The sequence below is a fragment of the Rhyacophila brunnea genome, unplaced genomic scaffold (genome assembly GCF_057557595.1).
Source record: "Rhyacophila brunnea isolate RB1 unplaced genomic scaffold, BYU_Rbru_1.0 scaffold_7, whole genome shotgun sequence".
In the NCBI taxonomy this organism is placed as follows: domain Eukaryota; kingdom Metazoa; phylum Arthropoda; class Insecta; order Trichoptera; family Rhyacophilidae; genus Rhyacophila; species Rhyacophila brunnea.
This window is the reverse complement of record NW_028233339.1, coordinates 21,196,886-21,219,336: the sequence shown is the minus strand read 5'-3', so window position 1 is coordinate 21,219,336 and position 22,451 is coordinate 21,196,886. Positions and strand designations below refer to the sequence as shown.

The 22,451-nt window shown below is 33.8% G+C and overlaps 1 protein-coding gene across 1 annotated transcript; it reads right to left on the bottom strand.

The window, feature by feature from the left end:
• Nucleotides 1-709: 709 nt before the first annotated feature.
• LOC147064617 (endoplasmic reticulum resident protein 44-like) lies at nt 710-12,748 on the bottom strand. The gene is made up of 7 exons (XM_085957585.1): nt 12,568-12,748; nt 12,146-12,221; nt 8,218-8,460; nt 6,929-7,171; nt 5,708-5,974; nt 4,347-4,545; nt 710-2,228 (listed from the first exon to the last, which is right to left on the bottom strand). The coding sequence occupies exons 1-7, from the start codon at nt 12,622-12,624 to the stop codon at nt 2,084-2,086; spliced, it is 1,230 nt and encodes a 409-aa protein (XP_085813711.1). The 5' UTR covers nt 12,625-12,748; the 3' UTR covers nt 710-2,083.
• Between the last annotated feature and the right edge of the window lie 9,703 nt (nt 12,749-22,451).

Below are 22,451 nucleotides of genomic sequence, written 5' to 3'. Positions count from 1 at the left end.
AAATCAATATTTTTACTGTAATAAATAATAATAAACTGATTAACAATATGTACGTAGTATCTTTTTGGCAATTGAATAAAATAATGGAAACAATCAAAAAATGCCCAAAAACATCACACTAAATTAAATCACATTGTGATAATTGCACCGAAAAACAATGATCAGAAATTTTGACAAACAATGAAAAGAACATTTGGAAAGCATTAATGTTTTGTTGGTTTCTTTTTATCCTAGTTGAAAAATAATGATGTTATCAATTTTTTATCATTAGATAGATACATATCTTATTTTCAGTATAAATGTACAGTCATTATATTTTCTTTTCTAAAATAACCTGGCAACATTAAAAAGTGAATCATATAATTCAAATTCATTACAATACACATAACACATAAGCTTGAAGTTCAATAGTTTTGACAGAACATATGACTTAGTTAGACGCCGAGTGATGGAATAGGCTTCATGTTAGAGCAAACGGAAATAGTATTGGTAACAATAAAATTCGCCGCGTAATTCATAATCTCCATGAGTTCAAGGTTAAATTGTTCCACTATATCTTTACTCATCTGATCCACAGATGTAAAAAATAAATTTATAACAACTTTAAATTTCAATAAAAATTAAAATATCTATATATTATATTTATAAATATTAACTGAATATTTTGCAGATCTCAATTAGAAATTACGATATCAATGAACTTTTTTTTCACATGTTGAGATTTATGATGCAAAAAATAATTTCGGTATCAAAAAATCTTGACGGAAACTATACGAAATAGATACAAACGTATTGTATTTTTATAATACAGAAATACTATAAATTAAATTTGACAACTAGAAGACAGTGGTACAGTCAAATCTTGTTAGTACTAATTTCAAATGACAATATTATATGTACTAGATATATACATAAGTTATTCAACAATATAACTTGCATATTATTTCCCCACAAATTTAGACAGAGCCACTTATTCAGATGTACACTTTAATTTAAAAATGCTCAATAGGGTAATTTTCATTAGTCGGAATGTTTTTTTTATAAATATATCAGTTAATTAGTCTCCAATTTTAATATAAAAAAGACATCTTAAATTGAGAATAACATTACATTTTATATTTTAATGGCGTCATTCATAATTAAAGAATCTGATTCAACTACTTCCATCAAAATTAACCACAATAGAGAAAAATTAATTAAAAGCACTTTTTAAATATTATCAATTTGTCAATCATGTCAACAAATTCATAAAATTCTCAAATTCCTGAGACACAAGCATTCTGACAGAATTAACGCCAAAATTGTCAAATATGATGAGATGAAATGTCTCGATAGAATTGACTGAATGCTTTAAAAAAAATACCCCATTGAAGATAATAATAAATTTGTAAATACCAGCGGTGTAGTGGGCGGAGCTCGCCAGATTGATGACCCGGGACTTTTCAAGGTAGCATGCTCCAAATTTTTTTCTAATACTCCTGATAAAAACTCGATTAAACAGTAAACAAATGCATTTACATATTCAGCACTACAACACTGGCGAATACCTCTAATACTCGGACAACCTTTTGCCTTTAATATATATGCGCAGCGCCCCCAGAAACAATATTTATCAAATATGTGTCCAGAATAAAGTGTTTATATCAGAGAAAGAGTCAACCAACATATTTTACTTAAACAATCAGTACAATCATTGAAATTTGTTACTTATTTGTATTAACTTATTTAAATGATATTTTCAATCTGATCGAAAGTGTCGAGCATACTAAACACAATATAGTAAAACGGGTTCTAATCTCTGATAATTCTCGTCTTCTCCTTCTCAAGCGACACCCTGCTGTTGTTGAAGATCCGACACGAAGAACAATATTATAAAATATTGGTAACGACATTTATCTAGGCACATATTCAATTTAGTAATATCAACAATTTAGACTTTTTTTTGCTACGATTACATTAATCCAAATAGCTGAAATTTAATCATCTACACTGAACATTTAAATACACAAACGGATTTGAAGTGTTTAACATAAAACTGTTTTAAGTAAGCGCGCTATGCTTTATTTTATTCACATATTTAAGTTTATAACTCGTCCCGTAGTAGAGTGTATCTATTTTTCGACGGAGCTAAATTCTTAAACGCCGACTCTGGAGGTTTAGTTGTCTTCTTCTCGCTTGACGAATCGATGAGATTATTGGCAGTCTCCTCTGGACCGTAATGGAATTCTCTGAAAAATTGTCATACGCATTCATAATTTGCTTTAAACAATTATGTAAACAACATTACCAGCTTAAGGTTTTTTTCACAGACTTGGCATTTTCAAGAGCTTGTAAATTGATTGGGCATAATTTTTGAAACAAGCAGTAAAATAAAAGACACTACCTTGCTTAAAAACACGAGACAGCTTAAAAAATATATAAGTATGTATTGTACTTTGAACAGTATCAGATAATGCCTTGAAAATTTGGGGCGAGATAATGTGGTAATGACATTATCACGTCATTTTGTCAGTAACCGTTATAGTAGCATTATTAAAAGATTGATTCTTACAGTAGGTAGCTAATTAATCCTAAAAGAAGCTACATACATTAATTATATACCTAACAATTAAAATGTTAAATATGAGAATGTAAACAATGTTGCCAATGTATTTTACACACCTAACATGAATAAAGTATGTATGTACGTACATACTTTATTCATATTTCAATTCAATTTTCTGGCAATCCACGAATTTTTGGCGTCCAAACGCCTATGCTAAAGATTCTAATAAAATCTTAAAGTCCATGCATCTGCAAGACAACGTTTGTGCATTGTGTTTTTGTTCTTAAAATAGATTAATGGTTTTACATGACGAAATCAACTGCGATCAGACGTTTCACTTGCACTTATTGTTTTGCAATATAGTCATTTCATACTGTGATAATATTTTATATTTCACGTTAGCGATCGGCAAAAAAATTCTCCTATTTTCAGTGGTCCACGGGTGTAAAAGGGTTGAGTAACTAATTTTTTGTCACATGTCCAAGTGTAAGGAACATATTGAGGCTACTAAATCAAAAAAGAAAACAGGCACTAAGTAAAAGTGATGGGATTAGATTGTTTATGTCAATATCATCTTCAGCATGTCAAAATTGGGCAGCAAGGATTATTCTGTGATGATGTTACTACATACTATTTTTTGGAAGAGTAGTAAGTAATACATGAGTGTAAAATTGAAACCAATATAATTCTTATTTCAAATAGCTCGCCTGTAAAGTTGCAATCTTGATACACAGGTACATAAACTGGCAACTAATCTAATAAATTACATTATGCATGTTATAATAAAATTTATAATGCCAAGCATCAAAGAAAAAATCTTGCTCACAAAAGATAAGGAAATTGTTTACGAACCGTGAACGAGAACAGTGGCAAAAGACGTGATATTGCATATTACAAACCATAACGTTTTTCCTATTTACAGGTTATCTCTAGGTCAATATGTGAACAATGATCTCGCAAATTAAGTATCATAAAACTATGGAAAAAAACCGATATGTAGTTATTTTTAGGTCAAAGTGCATTGCAGATCACTGGAAATTCGAATTTATTTAGAAGGTAAAAAACTATGACAATTGATATGGTTCAAATCGTGTTTTTTATTTTTTGAACATGTAGATATCTATATACCCGAATCACTGTACAGAGAATGATGATTGAGTAATTGACAATTTTTTTTTTACTGATAGTGAGTCACTGTGACCATAAATAGCTTATCGTAGGGCTTAAAGCTGTCTCACTAGTAGTGAAATGATGCATACACGCCGTTCATGCAAATACATGAATTATAAGAATTTAGAGAATTTAGAATTTAGCCGTTGAGGCATTGATTGAAATAGTTCTTTTTTGATTGTAAGCATAGAGTTTCTTTGGTAATGTTTTTGACATTTTACTATAAAAAAAGCCTTTGAGAAAATGAACGAAAAACAATTGTATTACCATTTTAGCTTACTTGCTTTCATTTTGCGAATGAGAAAATATTGGTGCCATATTTCAATTAATGTCTCAGAGATTTAATTTGTAAATGAATCAATAAAGAAAATAGTTATATATTATTACGATAAAGTATAATAAAGTAAGATATAGCTAACTGACTTCTTATAGCAGATAGATTATAAATGAAAATTAGCAATAATATTTAGCTTCACATTTTGTTTTATTCATGTTTAGACGTTTGCTATACGAAGGTTTCCCGAAACCCCATAACAATTTTTAGCGTTTCACTGAAATTTCCACATAATAGAAATCTGAAAACAACCAACGCTTTATGTGAAGACAAGGTTCACGAATTGGAGAGACTCACCTATGCAATTTACCCGAATAGAGATCCTGCAGAAACTCTTTGAGCTTTCCGGGTTTGTCCATATCTTTAATATCGGGGAACAGATACATGTGTCTGAATGAATCGATAGCAATGAGTGGTAGATCCGCTGACCCTTTACCCAGGTGATGCAGTGGATGTTCAAACTTCTTTCCATCAGCAGTTAAGAAGTTAATGCTCTCTGAAAAAGACAATTTAAAATTTAATGAAATCGGGGATTGATTTTCAATTGATGATTAACCCTAGTGGAATATTCACATACATAAGTACATTATTTTAGTTATAATTGTGTCAACTATTTAAATCAATATATTTTACCACAACAAAGTTATATTATATACCCTGAAACCAGAAAAATGAAGATATAAGCAGACACATACATATATGACTACACTATGCACACAGGCAATGTGACTTCTATATTGTGGATGACACATTTGTCAAGAAATGTGATGAGTGTAGTAGTGTGACAAAAACAGAAGATGGGGCAATAAAGATGTACATGAAAGAGCAGAGTAATGACAAAACAGAACAGCCAGGGGGAAAATGAAACATTAATTTTTGCAGAATCTATTTAGCTTACGTCATATTTTGTTGTACCTAGTCACCCAATCATTTTGAACATATTATATTGATTAAGATGAGATATCCTAAGCTTGCTGGCAACACCGAGTTAAGTCCCGTTTAATTGAGGCTTTCTAGCGATTAGGAATGCAGAAATTAGGTATATAATTTGATTTATTATGGCGTATTGAAAATCTGTGCTATTAAAAATCAATTAACATAATAGAGATAGGACAATTTCAATATTAAATTTATATTTTTCCTGAAAAGTCATAGTTATATTTATCGTTGTTCTGTTTTGTCACTGTTCTGTTTTGTCAAGTTCTGTTTTGTCATGGAACCGCATATACATATAATTATTTTTGTCGCAGTTATTTGATGAAAAGACATTGTATTATAAATAACAAAATACGCTTCATTATGTTAGTTACGATACATAAATTTTTTATCGTTTCTAATACTTTATAAATATTAAATAATATCAGAACATTCACTCGGTCAACATTATTTTTAACTGTTTCTATATTATTTTTCTGACTCCATGTTTCCGTACATTATAGATTCAACAGAGGGAACAAAAAATTCCACCGACTGTTCATTTTGAAAAATGTTCCTATCTTGAATTCTCTTAATAGGGTTTGATGAGTGCAGAAAGCCTACTGATCCAAAAAGCAATTATTGACACGGAAACTATTTCATTTAATTTATTACATTTACAGTAATTCAACTTATTGAAAGACAATGTTAAAAATTCTTATACATATTAAAATTATACTTACGCTTTTCTGAAAGCAATTCATTCAAGACGAGATCATTGTATTTCTTGACAATAGCGGTGTCGCCGGGAGTATGGAACAAGATGAGGAAAGGCAACCCCTCTTCCGTCAATTCTTCAGCATTTTCAAACGTTATCTCTCTAACGAGCGGCACACATTTCTCTTGAACCCAAATGTGCGCTTCGTCAAAATTGTTAAGGTTGCCCATGAACGTTTCATCCGCCTCATTGGAACGGGTCTTATCAGCACGGAACACGATTATAGGATGACCTGTTAAATAAAATAAGCAATTATGTATATAACATGGCCACTCAGGATTGCTTCACCGCCATCCATTTTTTTTCGCTAAGGTTAAGGCTTCTGCCGCCAACAGATCGCTAAGGAATTGTGGATATCTTTTTTATTTTAGCGCCAAATATGTTGGTTTTATAAATTTTAACCATGCCATCTGCTAGAAATGATCCCTGATTCCTTTAAAATTATATAAATATCGATGTGCCTAATTTAAATAATATGGAGAAATATAATATTGATTTAAATGTTTGTAGCACTAAATGTATATTGTGGAAAATAAATTCTCGTACATAATACAAATAATTACTGAATGTTATTATGTAGCATCTGTTTGCCCTTCATCGGGTGTGTCAATCTTAAGTCTCAATTTCAGAAAAGTTACTATATTCAACGTGCTTCTTGCCATCACAATTCTAAACTTGATGACATCTGGGCGCTAATCTTCCAGAAGGTGGTAACCGAAGTATTTTATGTGCTCTACCCTCTCTTCTCTATTTTAGACATTAATTCATCAGTACAATCAAAATGTGTAATACATAAGTACACAATACACATATATGTAATATTATTTACTTAGTAAGTTATTTGAATGAAAAGTCAAATAATATCATACCTACGTAATCATTTTTCAAATTCACATGTTGACGTTGACGTGTGAACAAAAAAATGTAATACATAATAATAAACTCACCTAATCAACCATTAATTTTATGATTTATTAATTGTACGCAGTCAAATTGATAATTAAATTAATTTTTACAAAAATGTTTGCACAGATGAATAAAAAAGTAAATTTTCATATCATATAAACAAAATAATCATAATAATTACCTCGACTTAAATGGTGAAATAATTAATCTGGAAGTCTATACAATATGGTTGTTCTTTAGAATCTGAATAATTGTAGCAAATTGGAATATTTATATTTACCAGGCGGGTGCATTTGGGCAGAAACCTCGCCGAAACCCACGTGGAATTGACAGTCCTCCTTGAGGGCCGTAGCCACTCGTCTGAAGATATTATATTCAGGCATATCCCTCCGGTCAAAGTAGCCGATCATCATTCGTTTGTTGGATTCCAGCTCCGTCAACTCCTTCAGGGAATGGAACTCCTTGATGGGATCTTCCAGCTGTTTCTTGACAAACTGAGCAAATGCTTCGACGGATCGCTGGCCTGAACATAAATATATATATATATTTAATAAAAGAGCTTATTTATTATTTTTAAACTACAAAAAATTAATAGTGTAATCAAAAATATTTTCTTGGATGAATCTTAAATGGTTAATGAGAGTGTCTCACCGATTTCATTACCAATAAAAACAAGTCACTCTTTGCATACAAAAGTGCTAAAAATATGAACATTAAATAATTTAATGATTTCTTTATCAACGCCTATTCCTAGTGCAGAGCGTCAGTCTTTATATAAATATGGAGCCGCGGGTCGCAGGTTCAAACCCAAAAAAAACTTGTAGTTTTACAATAATACAATAATATACTGTCCAACAAGATCTTAGCTACGTGTTAAAACTGTGAACTAACAAGCTACTCCCATTTTCGATTATAGCGCTTTCCGGTTAGCGACGAGTTATCCACGTGTTAAAACTATGAACTAAACAAGCTCCTCCTATTTATCGACGACAGCGACTTCCGGCGTGTGCCTAAATCTTCTTGTTGGACAGTAGTAAGCTACATTTTGAACACAGATGCGTCGTTCGTGTTCACGTAGATAATTTTGCTTTGTCAAAAATGAGTGAATGACATTCAATACTTTGTTTTATCCCGACCGTTGATGGACATCACTCGGGAGAACACAATGTTTCGTCAATAATGCACTTAAATACACTTATATAAACACACAAACAATAAATAAATGAAATTTAAAAAAAGGAACAGCTACCTACTATAATACAATTTAACATTAGGATGTTGTACACAAAATAACGATATTATCTAATTGATCAGTATTCAGCAAACTGTTATGGTTGTAGATAAAAGGGCGTGGTAGATTCTCCAAAACCCACAGACTTTATCAGCCACGTAACACTAAGCATGACAAGAGCTAAATACTGAATCAGATAATATTCTGTAATCAAGCAATCAAAGCAAAAGATGCAATAACATTGAAAATGTAATGCATCGGAATCTTTGTTGCATTGCAAAAATATATTCTTGATAATGAAAGTTTAAAAGCTAACTTATAATAATATGTATTCTCACCCCTGTATTCTCTCTTAGTCGGCTGTCCATTTCTGATAATCTTCAGAGTAGGATATTTGGAGATGTGAAAACGGGTGGCGATCGCGTTCTCTTTATCGCAGTCCACCTTCCCCATGACGACACGGCCGGCCTCCGGGAACTCAGCGACAACTTTGTCGGCTGCGTCATCGAAAATTGGCTGAAGCAGATTACTGAATCGACACCATTCGGCGTAAAAGTTTATGAATACTAATTCATTTGAAGCTGAAACAAAATAAAATAACATTGCATTAAAAAAAAATATTGTGTAAGTAGTAATGTGCTCTGTTCTCACGTGCACAAGGGAGGGGTTTTTGGGTCTAGACCCGCCAGAAACAGAAAAATACAAATGTTTAGGTAAATGGAATATTACTTCTTCTTCTTTTTTATCAGAACCTCATGAATGAGGATCCAGATGATTTGCCATTGAACAGCCTTCTCAACTAACTGGCTCCACTCCTATCGGTATTCTACGACACGCAAAACCTGTGGCCACTGTAAGAACCGTAGTACTTATAAATTGGTGTAACGATTTAGGGCATGCAATATTTGCTATAATATTTCGATGCAGCATGTCTAAAAGACAAGACAGTACTAACGACACAAATAGACGCTAACGCTCTTAATAATTATGACAGCCATGAATATACGATAACCACTTGTGGAACACCCTAAGTTACACCTGCAAGTTTACTCAACGCAAAGTGCAGTATTCCGTGCGCGGGGTAAATACGGAAGTCAGTGGCAACTGTTATATTTTTTAAACCCACCCCCTCCCGCTGCCGCCTCTTAAATTTATAAACAAAAATATTATGGATATTTTTCTCAAAATGGAGTCCCCCAAAGAATTATTCTGTGTTTTCTGTGCGCGCCTGGCTCTGTTGAATAAATGAATGATGATAACGATGTTTATTGTCGAAGACTGAAATTTGGAGACGAGATGTGAGGAGATGAGGTGAATTACAGTTGTAGTTCGAGAACTAATGATAATGAGGCTGTCCCTGGCATACATAGACCATTACTCATGACTAAGATTTGGATACAACTGAACATTAAAGTGGACATGTTAGCAGAATAGATCAAATACATTCAATACACACTGTTATTGCGATGCCGATAGAGTTCATTTTGCAACCTCATAGAATACATAACATCATACATGGCAATATTTAAGCAGACACGTTAACAGAGCAGAAAAAAAATGTTGTAGAGACGCAAACATGCTGTAGAGATAATTTTACAATTATATTAATCTGTATATAAGAGAATAAGATTTTTATGAGCAGACTAGAATTATTGGTTTTGCTTAAAGCACTAACTTTTCAGAAGCCAAAAAAGGTCATTGTCCCATATTTTAATTCCATAAAGTCTTCCGCCAGTATATCGTTTATTTGGTATACTACAGAACAATCAGTATTTATAGTGTATATCATTTTGATAAACTCTATATTCGACTAATTCAAACGCCTACATATTATCATATTTAGCCTATTTCTCCAATTTTAAAAGAAACCGATTCGTTATTCTTTTCTGTAGCTTTGTGAAATACAGAGTGGTCAATAACAGTTATTATTTAAGTAGTTACTTACATGTTTTTATTTTTAAAGCGTATTTTTTTCCGAACTTCCTGTGTAGTATTATTATGTAGGTATAAATTTGACATTGATTGTGTACCACTGGGTTTTTCCAATTTTATCAATGTGAGAAAATATTATCAATACATAGCCACCTAATTAACTAATACCAATCTGAATGCTAAAAGACAAGGATAATCCTGTGCTAAATGAAGTTGTTAAACACATTGTTGATTCCATTTATTATATCGACTGCTTATTCCGCAAACCAGCTAAATGCACTTTTGACCAAAAATGAGATTTTGGTGGCATTTTGTTATTAAGCATGACATTTTCTATGTTCACACAACATTTCAAACTCCTAACCCTCTAAATAAATGCATTATCATTCTTCACACAAAACACCCAACTGCAGGTGCCAAATTTCCAATATCGTAAATGGAACAACTCCGCACTTTATATAATTTTTCTTTACATATAAAAGGGACGCTAAAATAGTGTAGTAATTCATTGTGCAGCTTACTTGTAAAAAAAAAAATCTCCACGTGTATTTTTGGAATTGTTAAATTCCGCTCGATAGTTAAATTATTAAGTTTTTTTTCCTTCCTGAACAATTTGCCCAAGTGGAGTTAGCTGGTTTGCAAATTAAGCAGTCGATATTATTATATAATTATTTATCTATCATAGTCAGCAATTATTTAATAAAGATTGCAATAAAACCTGCAATTTAGACATACTGCAAAGTAAAATGATGATTAATACAACTTACAAGTTAATTTTCTAAACGGCATTAAAATGTTCTCTCATACTAGATATTATATAATTACTGGACACTTACTAAACAGATACTAAACACTTTTAAAAACAAAATCGTATTAAAATAATATTTGACTGAGGCCGCTTGTAAGTCACTCTGATTTACCTACTTACTTTGGAGATTGAATAAACCAGCACAATCTACACATAATCTCTTCCTATCTTGATTGCTTGGACATTTTAAGAAAAAATATCCGTGTCTGAAGAAATGCCTATTTTATTTGTTTTTTTTTTTTAAATATTTTTTGATGATATTGTGAAAGTTATAACCAATTCTTCTTGTTTGCTATTCGCAGATGATCTTAAACTTTTTCGAACTATTGAAACCCCATTATGCTGTGCGATGATGCAGTCTGACCTAGATGCTATCTCGCAATGGTCTATATTGAATAAACTTGAATTCGCTACCTCTAAATTTAATATTATTTCATTCAGTCGTTCAAGGCACACCTTATTGTTCCCATACACATTGTCTGGTATAATATTGAGTAGGGTAATGGAGATAAAAGATTTGGGTGTATTGTATGATGCAAAGTTCACTTTCAATCAGCATATTCTTGACATCAGTACTAGATCTAGCAAAATGCTTGGTTTTGTAATGAGGGTTTCAAAATCATTCGAAAACGTCCGAGTGCTACGTACATTATACGTATCATTTGTGTTGAGTATTCTTGAATATGCCAGCATTATTTGAAGTCCTAATAGGTCCATCCACACAATTAAGTTGGATCGAGTCCACAATAGATTTCTTAGATTTCTCTACTTAAGAACATACGGGTTCTTTCCTCATGATAATGACAATAAAATGAATTTCCCGACTCGTTTTCTTCTGGGTATGCTATCAATGCAATCCCTGTCTATCCGAAGAGTGATTGTTCTTTTAAAGCATTTCTTTTTACTTCTTCGTGGGTTCATTTACAATCCGTATATACTAGCAAATATTAATTGTCATGTTCCCACCAATATCACTCGTAGCTCCACGGTCTTCAAGATACCTAGTCACAGGACAGATGTTATGTTTCATGATGCTGTGTATCGTGCAATTAGCTTATTTGATGGCACCATAAAGGTTGATTTGTTTTTTATTAACTATATAATGTTTGTGGACGTATTAAATAGGCTAAATTTATAATTGTATAAATTATCATATTTCATTAATATTTACACATGCTGTCTTTTTATTGTTATTTGTAATTAAGATATTTTTATACATTTGTATTTATTATGTATTAAATGCGCATTGGCCAATAGCTGTAATGCCGTAATACTCTTTTTATAAATAAATAAATAAAAATCACACAGGTCTGAAAGGATCAAGTTGGAGAACCGTGGAAATCTTGGGAGAACACTACTGTTTTCAATTAGTAATTTGTAATGACCACAAACAAACAAGATAATTGGTAGGTATTTCCTGTAAGAATAGTATAATAATTTATTAAATGTGTGTGGATACACTGTTGCCAAGAGATTTAAAGGAAAGGGTAGCCCGGTATATGGTAACCTAAAATAATGTTGCTCACCCAGTGTCATGTCCAAATTACTCTGTGTCAACTGCACTGCACCACTATCCGTTGGGTTGTAGAACACATGAAATACCTAAAACATGACAAAAAGGATAATTATTATCGTTCAACAGATAATGGATGAGACACGCACCTGTAACGTCACTAAATTTAATAACTGAGTAAATAATGTAAGCCAAACTAAAAATCGAGTACCTAACAAAACTGACAACCAATTTATTTGGAAAATTAAAATATTGTTAATATACATCGAATGGATTAATGTATGCACTAATGAACAAAAAAATAAGCACTCCGATAGTTTTCAACGAAAACATGGTTTTAATGTATATTTACACAATACTAGAGATGCCGGAATGTCGTGGCATGCATTTTTGGTGACATTTAATTAAATGGTTGAAATAATTCAATGAACTTACTAGAGTTGAAAGAAAAAAGGTTTGACGTAAACTTGACATATGCCATATTTTCAACATTTTCGGAATGAAAACAGGTGAAACGACGAAGACGAAGGTAAGCGTAATTGAAATAAAATACTAGCGAATAAATGAAAACCAGAGGCAGAGGTGTCAATCCCGGGTTGGACGACGTTTTCAGAATAATCGAAAATATGTTGCAAGTCCCAATAATATTATCATAGACATCTCAATTTTTTTGTGTGTTAATTTACAAATAATATTTTCCAAAACCCAAAAAAAATCTAAACGAAGATGTTAATATGTAGGTACTACAAATTAATTATTATTTTTTTATGGCGTGGCGGTGCGGATTATTCCGAATTTGGCATAGGTATAGGTAGAATAAGTATCACCTCTTTCAAAAAGGATATCAGCGCATTATTTGCGACGCACAGATTTCGGAAGGGAATTAAATTATTATCTTACAAAGTTTAATATAGCGCTGCGATTGTTTGACGTTTCGGTAACGAGCATTCAATATATCAATAATTTTATATTATCATTGATGCAATCTAGGCAATCAATTGATTTAGGATCATAAGGGCGAAACTACAAAAACACTGTACTGAGATAAATGGAAAAATAGGGTTAAATAGTTTTTATTGTTAAAAAAAACAATTTCACACTGTAAAAATACAAAAAAAATTAAGGCTATTGTAACATATTCATAAGAGTAATGTAGAGCATCAATATCGTCATTTTAGACATTAGTTAGATGGGAAAAAAATAAAATATAATTAATGGGAGACATTCGCCCTTTTGTCTCTCAAAATATTTTCAAATAAGGTTACTGGTAAATATTTGTTCTTAAGGGGGGACATGCTCGTCGAAGGTCAAAATTGAGTTTTTATTGTATTTTCAAACCATGATCCTGGACACTCCTTAAACGTTGTAGATAATCTATTTATATAATTTTGAAGCCTTATTATCCTTTATAGTTATTTTACACATTTGATGACTGCATGAAGTATTTTTTGTTACATAAAATAGTATTCTTTTAAACCTCTCGCTCTAATGTTTTAGAATATAGTCATATTTCGGTACAGAACTGTGCAGTGGTGTTAAGATTTTTTACATTTATTAATTTTTAAACGCATTTATAAAACCATTAGTGTAATTTATTACGAGATAATTTTTGTAAAATATTCACGATAAAAAATTATTTTGATAATCTCTGTGATCCCAAATTTGACAAGAATTAGGCATTTTATTATTCAAAAAATCGGCAAGATTAACACATTTGAAGATGATTCTAAAGATACTTATTATAAGCTATGTCTTTGACCATTCAAGTGTGATAAAAATCTTATGAATAATGATTGCTTTATAATAATTATTGACCTAAGAATAAGGTAGTGTTTTTTTGAAATACGCCATTTCTTTTGTCATTCCCTAGTGGTTAAGCTACAACATACGGCCGTAGCCATAAAATGACAAACTATAATTAAAGTAGGGAGTAAAATTATGTTAACGCGCGTGTTTGAACATGTACCTAACCGAATTTTTTTTTATTTTTTTTTAAACGGTACATGTTCAAACACGCGCGTCAATATCATTTTACTCCCTACTTCAATTATAGTTTGTCAATTTATGGCTACGGCCGTATGTTGTAGCTTAACCACTGGGGAATGACAAAAGAAATGGCGTATTTCAAAAAAACACTACCTTATTCTTAGGTCAATAATTATTATATAGCAATCATTATTCATAAGATGTTTATCACACTTGAATGGTCAAAGACATAGCTTATAATAAATATCTTTAGAATTATCTTGAAATGTGTTAATCTTGCCGATTTTTTGAATAATAAAATGCCTAATTCTTGTCAAATTTGGGATCACAGAGATTATCAATATAATTTTTTATCGTGAATATTTTACAAAAATTATCTCGTAATAAATTATGCTAATGGTTTTATAAATGCGTTTAAAAATTAATAAATGTAAAAAATTTTAACACCACTGCACAGTTATGTACCGAAATATGACTATATTCTAAAACATTAGAGCGAGAGGTTTAAAAGAATACTATTTTATGTAACAAAAATACTCTATGCAGTCATGAAATGTTTAAAATAACTATAAAGGATAATAAGGCTTCAAAATTATATAAATAGATTATCTACAACGTTTAAGGAGTGTCCAGGATCATGGTTTGAAAATACAATAAAAACTCAATTTTGACCTTCGACGAGCATGTCCCCCCTTAATACAATATAGATAATACAAAACATAGGCGAAATATCTTTCATCAAATTCTATTCCTAAATCTAACTATATACATAATTTTGTTATGCATCTTCTTCATCCATGTTTTCCTAATTATTTTCAAGATTTGACAACTTTAAGAATTGTAAAAATAATGATATTGTTCCTGAATAATGCCCATTGATATCTTTTTCGCAGTGAGGGAAAGTGCTGCGTTATATTTAGGCCTGAGTCGAAAAGATGAATGGTTAATTATTCTGGTTTCTCTTCGTATGACTTGGAGCATTTTGAATGGCTCGTCAAATCCATATTTTCTCCATCCGTATCAATCCGTATGAATCGTATAACACTTTCTCCATCCGCATCAATCTTATTATTTTTATTCTTTTTTATTTTTATTTTATTCTATATTTCTTATATGCATTTTTGTAATTCAGAAAAATCAAGAAAATCTTGTTGATCCATCTCAGTTAGATTGTATTTTTTGTGTGCCATCTGAACAGCAGAGTACCATGCGGATGGATGGTATTTATATCCAAATGCTTTAGTTTTCGATTCTCGCATGAACGGAATCTCATTATTCATTTGCGAGTGCCCGGATTCAAAGAACATTTGATTAACTATCGGAATTTTTGGGAACGACTACGTTTTATAATGAACATCTTGTGGCACCATCCGGTCTTTGTTTTTCAATATCGCCTAAAGACCAATATGAATTCAACATTGTCTGCCGTACTGTTTCGGTAAAATTGTCATTGCACTTTCTGGGACATTTAGAACAGTCTTTGGGCCAGCGCTCGAAATGGAAAAGTTTACGAACCGGAGCGCTCGACAAATTTTCTGAATATATTTACATAGTCATCAAATCGTATGTGTATTTTATAAAAATAAGTGTGTCAGATTTTCTATTCTATGGCCTATCTAGCTCAGACGGTCAACATATTTTTTCCACGAGACAGCGATAATTTTACAAATTTTACGAGCCGGAACGGCGCTCCGGTGCGTTCCGTTCCATTTCGAGCCCTGTTGGGCTTTAAATAAGTTCCTTCAATTTGCTTACCTGCAACTGAAACATATGACATTCCATGTTGTCTATTAGTTATATGTTTATTTCTTTTGCATTCGTACGGCTTAGCAATACGTGTTCGTATACTATTTAACTCATCAAAAACACAATCTTATTTCTGAATTGAACATTATCGGACATCACCGACATCATTTCTTATTGTAATTTCTTCTGGGCATCCATTACATTTTTCAAAAAACCGGTTGAGCTATTCAAACACGTAGTAATACCTGAGATGCTATAAATGAGTTTGTTCTACAGGAAATCGATGAATTAACTCACTTTTATCTGTTTTCATAATATAATATTATGAAGTATATACCATGGTTAAATTCAGCATATAATGGTGGTTCATGCGTAGGTTCTAATATATTTTCTACTGACAATAATAATTGTTCCGAATGTCCTGGTAATGGCTCAAATACAATCTCTTCAAAAAATCCTGTTTCACTATTCAACCACGAAGTAAATTCTGGGATGATGTGCACGTCTAAAAAAAGAAATAGTATTTTTAATACAAAAGACAGATATTTTGAGTCCGGTTTTCTAAAAAAAATATAAAATTTTAATTACATAATACATAATAGAGTTCAATTCTGTCTTTTATGATGAGTGAATATTCTGCATTATTTTCCATTAGTCATTTTGCTGGCCATCCTGGTGACGTATCAGGGAGAAACTCACGAAAATATTATCTTGAGCTCTGCAACCACGAAGTAACTCCTAAGATAATAATATGCATGTCTGAGAAAAAAATCGTATTTTTAATACAATCAGCTAGTAGATAAAGCCATATCTGAACAAATGAACAATTCATTATAATATTTCATCAAGGTTAACTGTTTATCAGAGTTATTCTCCTTGAAATTATAATCATTAGTCGGTGTATTATCTGGTACATGATTTGAGTTCAAAACATTCAGTTCTTCGTCTTCCAATTCTGTATTTCGATCTGAAAAAACATGATTTATAATGATGCTGTAAGTATATAAATATTTAATCAGATTACATTTAAAAACAATTTGACCGACTAGGAGTCGAAATAACATAACTTAAATATACATAAGTAATTACTTACTTCGCATGCTTGTACGTTGGTTCTGTTTAAAGATATCCACAATCATTACCTCTCCAAAACATTGTTGATATGCAAATATGAACCGATAACAAGACGTGTTTACTTAAGTCAAATTGACAACTTACGCCAAACTAAAAATTACAAAACTTCCATAAACGTAACTTTATGTCAGTGATATAAAGGCGAAACGCTGCTTACGTCGAAGTGTCTTTGATTAATCGGCATTAATGTCAGAGTTACACAGGTGTAAGAGGACATTCACCCATATGACATTAAAATTCCATGTGGATTTGTAGATACGCCAAGTAATATCTGGCAAACCGCTATACGTACGAGTTTCATCTTTGTATATATGATAGAACTGCGTTCTAGCAAGACAATGCAATATTTAACTCAAAACAGCCATTTTTGTAGTTTCGCCCTTATGATCATAGAACCCGAATTTGTCTCCAACACTGTCATCCATTCGCATTTACCCCGTCAAAATATCCTGAAAAAAGCACCCGCATCGATATGGAAGGTACGATCAAAAGAGTCTAAAAAAAGCCAAATATATGACAGATTGATGCCTTTCATTGTATTTTTAGATCTCCTGCGTGCATAAACGTTTCGTTTGTTCATTAACAATAGGTAGGTAGGGAGCATTACAGCGGCGTTGACTTTTTTCGAGACTCCTTTGACCGGATCTTCCATACCGATGCGGGTGCTTTTTTCGGGATATTTTGACGGGGTAAATGCGAATGGATGGCAGTGTTGGAGACAAATTGCATCAATGATAATATAAAATTATTCGAATTTGAATTTGAAGTCCTTGAGATAGGGTTTGCTCTTTCTACTTCGCGTGAGGTTATATTCTACTAATTTATTTTCCTTTTTCTTGTCATTGGTGATTTCTCCGTTTTTATTTACTGGTCATACCTGCACGTATATTTTTTATGTATGGAGTTTAGGTCTAGGACGATTTGGCACCGCGAACTGGCCTCCGCCGATTGGCCCCCGGTAATTGGCCGCCAGTAAAATCGGACGCCGGTACAATCGGACGCCGACCCAATTCGACGCCGACCCAATTGGCCTCCGGGAGGATTGGACGCCGCACAGTTGAATTAAATGCGCAAAGGAATAGACGTACGCTACGATTTGTTGGAGTAAATAAGCAAGTCAGTTTAATATGCTTCTATCTTCTCAGTAGTTGTACCTTATACATTTCGCGCATGACACATTTTTAGTATAGATTGAGAATAATTATTATGCGTTATGATGTTTATTAAAAGAAAATAATTCTTCCCTCGTTAAAACTTAAAGATGTGCATAATCAATTAATTTATTGTCTATACATGGGTACTTATTTATATTTACAACAAATATTAAAAATAATGTTAGATGTTAGAATGAAAATTACATTATATTTCAGCGTTTTATCGACTTAATATTATAATAAAGCTTAAATATGTATATTGTTATGCATAAATGCGTATTTTAAGATAGTATGAAATTACAAACAAAATATTAAGTAAGTTATCTGCTAAGTATAAATGTTTCAGTAGTTTGATTGATAAACTACTTAGGTACTGGGTGCCGGATGAAATCCCGAAGGCCGAAATCCCGAATGCTGAAATCCCGAATGCCGAAATCCCAAATGCTGAAATCCCGAATGGCCGAAATCCCGAAAAATAAAAAAATACAAACATCAATAATTGCGCAATTTTTGCAAGAGAGACAAAAACCCATTTTCTGTGGAAATATAAAAAATGTAAAATACAAACGTCAATAATTGCGCAATCGTGAGCGCAATTTTTATAAGGTACGACTACTGAGAAGATAGAAGCATATTAAACTGACTTGCTTATTTACTCCAACAAATCGTAACGTACGTCTATTCCTTTGCGCATTTAATTCAACTGTGCGGCATCCAATCCTCCCGGAGGCCAATTGGGTCGGCGTCAAATTGGGTTGGCGTCCAATTGGGTCGGCGTCCGATTGTACCGGCGGCCAATTACCGGAGGCCAATCGGCGGAGGCCAGTTCGCGGTGCCAAATCGTTCTAGACCCTTGTACCGATTAAATCAGCCGAAAATATATCTGAGTCCAAGCCCCATACAAAACATCAACATAGAATCTAAACTCTTTACAAGGAAACCAGTTTTTCGCGATTTTCATTTCATCAGTTTCCATATTAAATTTTCATACATGTGAGAGACTAGTGGGAGGCGGCATCCGCGTCTATCGACCCGCGGATTTTCTCGCGATCCGAAGCGCGGCTGTTCTGTGAACGGCGTTTCCAGATCTGTATCCCGGCAGTTGTCTCCCTTGCACTCATGGGCCAATTCCCTATCTGCGATTATTAAAGCCGCGAATTTTCATACAATCAAGTTCCAAACACACGCTGACTGGCACCCGTCGCGAGCAGTCGCATCGTAAGCGCTCCGATACCAGCCGATATCAACTCAACTCCAACTTCCGAATTGGATACCTACTACAGATACTCGAAAATCGCCAATACCTGAGATACTGTTATATCCCGGGACCTGGTGGCTAGCTCGGGATGTTGGTGGGACCCGGGATTCACAAAAATTAAAAACTAAATTGACTCTCCGAGTCGTGAGGGCCGGATGTCACCCCTTTGGCTCGCGAGCCATAGACTGACCAGCAGTGTTGCCATCCTCCCCTCACATACTCCTTATTATTAATTAAATACAATAATTCTTACGTGCTAAGTACAAGTTGAATATTTTGACAGTTAATCAAGGAATAATGGACGTACGTACGCCCATTGTTGACTAGGAGGTCAGGTGACATGGTTATACCTAATAATTATTTTTATCTATCGGGAGATGCCCAATGATCATGGGTATGACAATACCTACCTAACTTCAACCAGCGCAAGTGAACCAGACGACCATACCACCGAAACCAACATGGAACAGATCAACAATGAAATTATCAGACTCGCAATAAACAAATCGACCAGGCTACGAGACTTCCTGACGCTCCACTTCCTGCTCTTGACGGCATACCAGGAAGAAGCTGAAGCAGCTCGCCACGCCAAATCACCCACCCGATCAAAAACCAAAAACACTACAATCACCGATCAGCAACACACACGATGCCAACCAATAAATCAGACCCGCCCGCACCCTTAAGGAATGACATCATAAGGGGCTTCCCAATTGGCATCCATCAAGAAGAAATAACCAACGACCTACTTCGCAAAGGCTTCTCGATCATCAGCTTCCAGAGAATGACCCGGGGCAGGAGTCAGCATCATATGCCTCTTGTCCTGGTCAGGCTTCTGGACAACGACAGAGGGAGGTAGATATTTAATCTACGATACGCTCTCTACCACAGGACACAGACAGAGCTTCCGAGGCGAAACATCAACAAAAGCCAGCCACAGCACACTAGAGTCTACAACCGCCAAGATAAAGCCGAGGAGCTCACACATTACTAGAGATCAAGACACCGATCAACAAGCAACACAACATAGGACGACGTACGGAGCACTCCAGATGCCGCAGACACACACACACCGACCGAAACACCATCTACTCCCACAACACCAACCAGGCCACCCAAAGCCAATGAGTCCCAGGAAGCAGAAGGCGCCAACATCCCAACGCCTTCTATAACCCAGCAGCATGCCGATAACGGAACTCAGACGGAAGAGTCCCCGCCTGAAAGCACCACGATCATAAGACTAGAAAATTTGAAAACTCAAGACAACGATCACAGCTATGACGACGCCACCGCCGCAGAGCCACCATCACAGATTCAACCTAACGAGGAAGACAGCAGTGATGAAGACGACAACCTATATACGCTAATAAGCTCGCCAATCGCTTCACCAGCCAGATCACCTCCTACAGAATAGAAATCAAATAATGAAGATACGAATAACCCAACCACAGAAAACCAAAAAACAGATGCAGAGATAAAAAAATATCATCCGACAATTACAAGAACTTCGCAAAGAAATGTCCATAAGCGGACACTCACGACAAATCCTTTTCGAAGTAAAAGCAACCATGTACCTCTTGATAAAAGCAAAGGATACCGAGGAACCAATGACACTAAGATACCTCGGAGAATTCAAATACATCTATAAAAGCCACGGCACCGTCACGAAAAGCCAAGATATTCACACGCCGACAGAACCGGACCCCGAGAAAGACGCCCCGACCAAACCAGACTCCGATGAGGAAACTACAGTACAAAAGAGGAAAATTTAAATTCAATATTGCAACGGAACAACAACACTTGGAACCATAAGGCAGCAGCCACTCCCGGTCCTCATCAAGAACTGGGAAAAAGAAAACAAAAATAAAGTCACAACGTAAAATCATCTCAACTACAATCCAGATCACCTACTACAGATGAAGGGGATGCGCGAATGCTGATGCGCCCCACAACCAAAATAGGAATACCCCAAGTCAAGACAATCAAATTTAATCATAGACGATAACTCGAGTTCCACGCATCCGATCAAATTGAAATTTGTATTGACGTGATCGTCTTTAGATTGCGGTGGACTGTGTTATACCATAGCCCGTGTAACTATAAAGGGTTGCGAAATATATGGCTCAGGACTAAGATTAATTTTCGCTCAGTAATTATAAAATAATTAGGCATAAAAAACATAGATGTACTTAGTGTCACCACCTACCTGTAGGTAGGTGTCTTCGCCTAATAAATTGATTAGTAATAAGCCGACATGTAAACCTGATCTCTAACTATACGGCTTAGTAAAACGCCTAAAACGCTTCCTTGGCTAATCATATATAATTGTTTTATTTGTTCACAGGTTTACGTCACCGTTTGGTATGTAAATATATCGGACGGGACACAATTTGAAACGGACAAGGTACTACCGAATGACAGATGATGTATGTTAATTGCCTTGTTTGCCATCTTTACACGATTTAAGAATTATTACGGCCGTCGCCATCACGAAGAAAAATGGCGTGTTTCCAACTCTACATTCTCTCTCCGAATGGGAGCGAGTGCAAAATTTCGTCGCGCCTATGGTTGAAAATTATTTGCCGTTTCACTGATGAATCACCGTAAAGTTCGCAGTCAACGGCAGTTGACTATCTATGGTTGGCAACACTGACACAGAAGCTGTCAAATTATTTCTAAATAAATTATTAAATGTATATCGACCGTGTTTAGGAAAAAGGGCGTAACCCACACAGAACAAATTTTACAGGATAGGCAAAAAACGTTTTTTGAATGATTTTGGTTTAATATTAATAAAAAAATAGGCATAGACATTGGGTGCATAATGATTGATGATTTGGTATAATATCTTTTTGATCAACTAATAATTAAAGAAGTTATTACAGAAAATCATTAAAATTGAGGGTGAATGCTTTTTTCCTTAAATTAAAACTTAATTAAAGCTCAATTAAAAACTAAATTTAGATAATTAATCGGAATTTGCGGCTTACTTTCTTTTTACAGAACGTATATTTAGTTGTATACATTGTTAATATCTAATA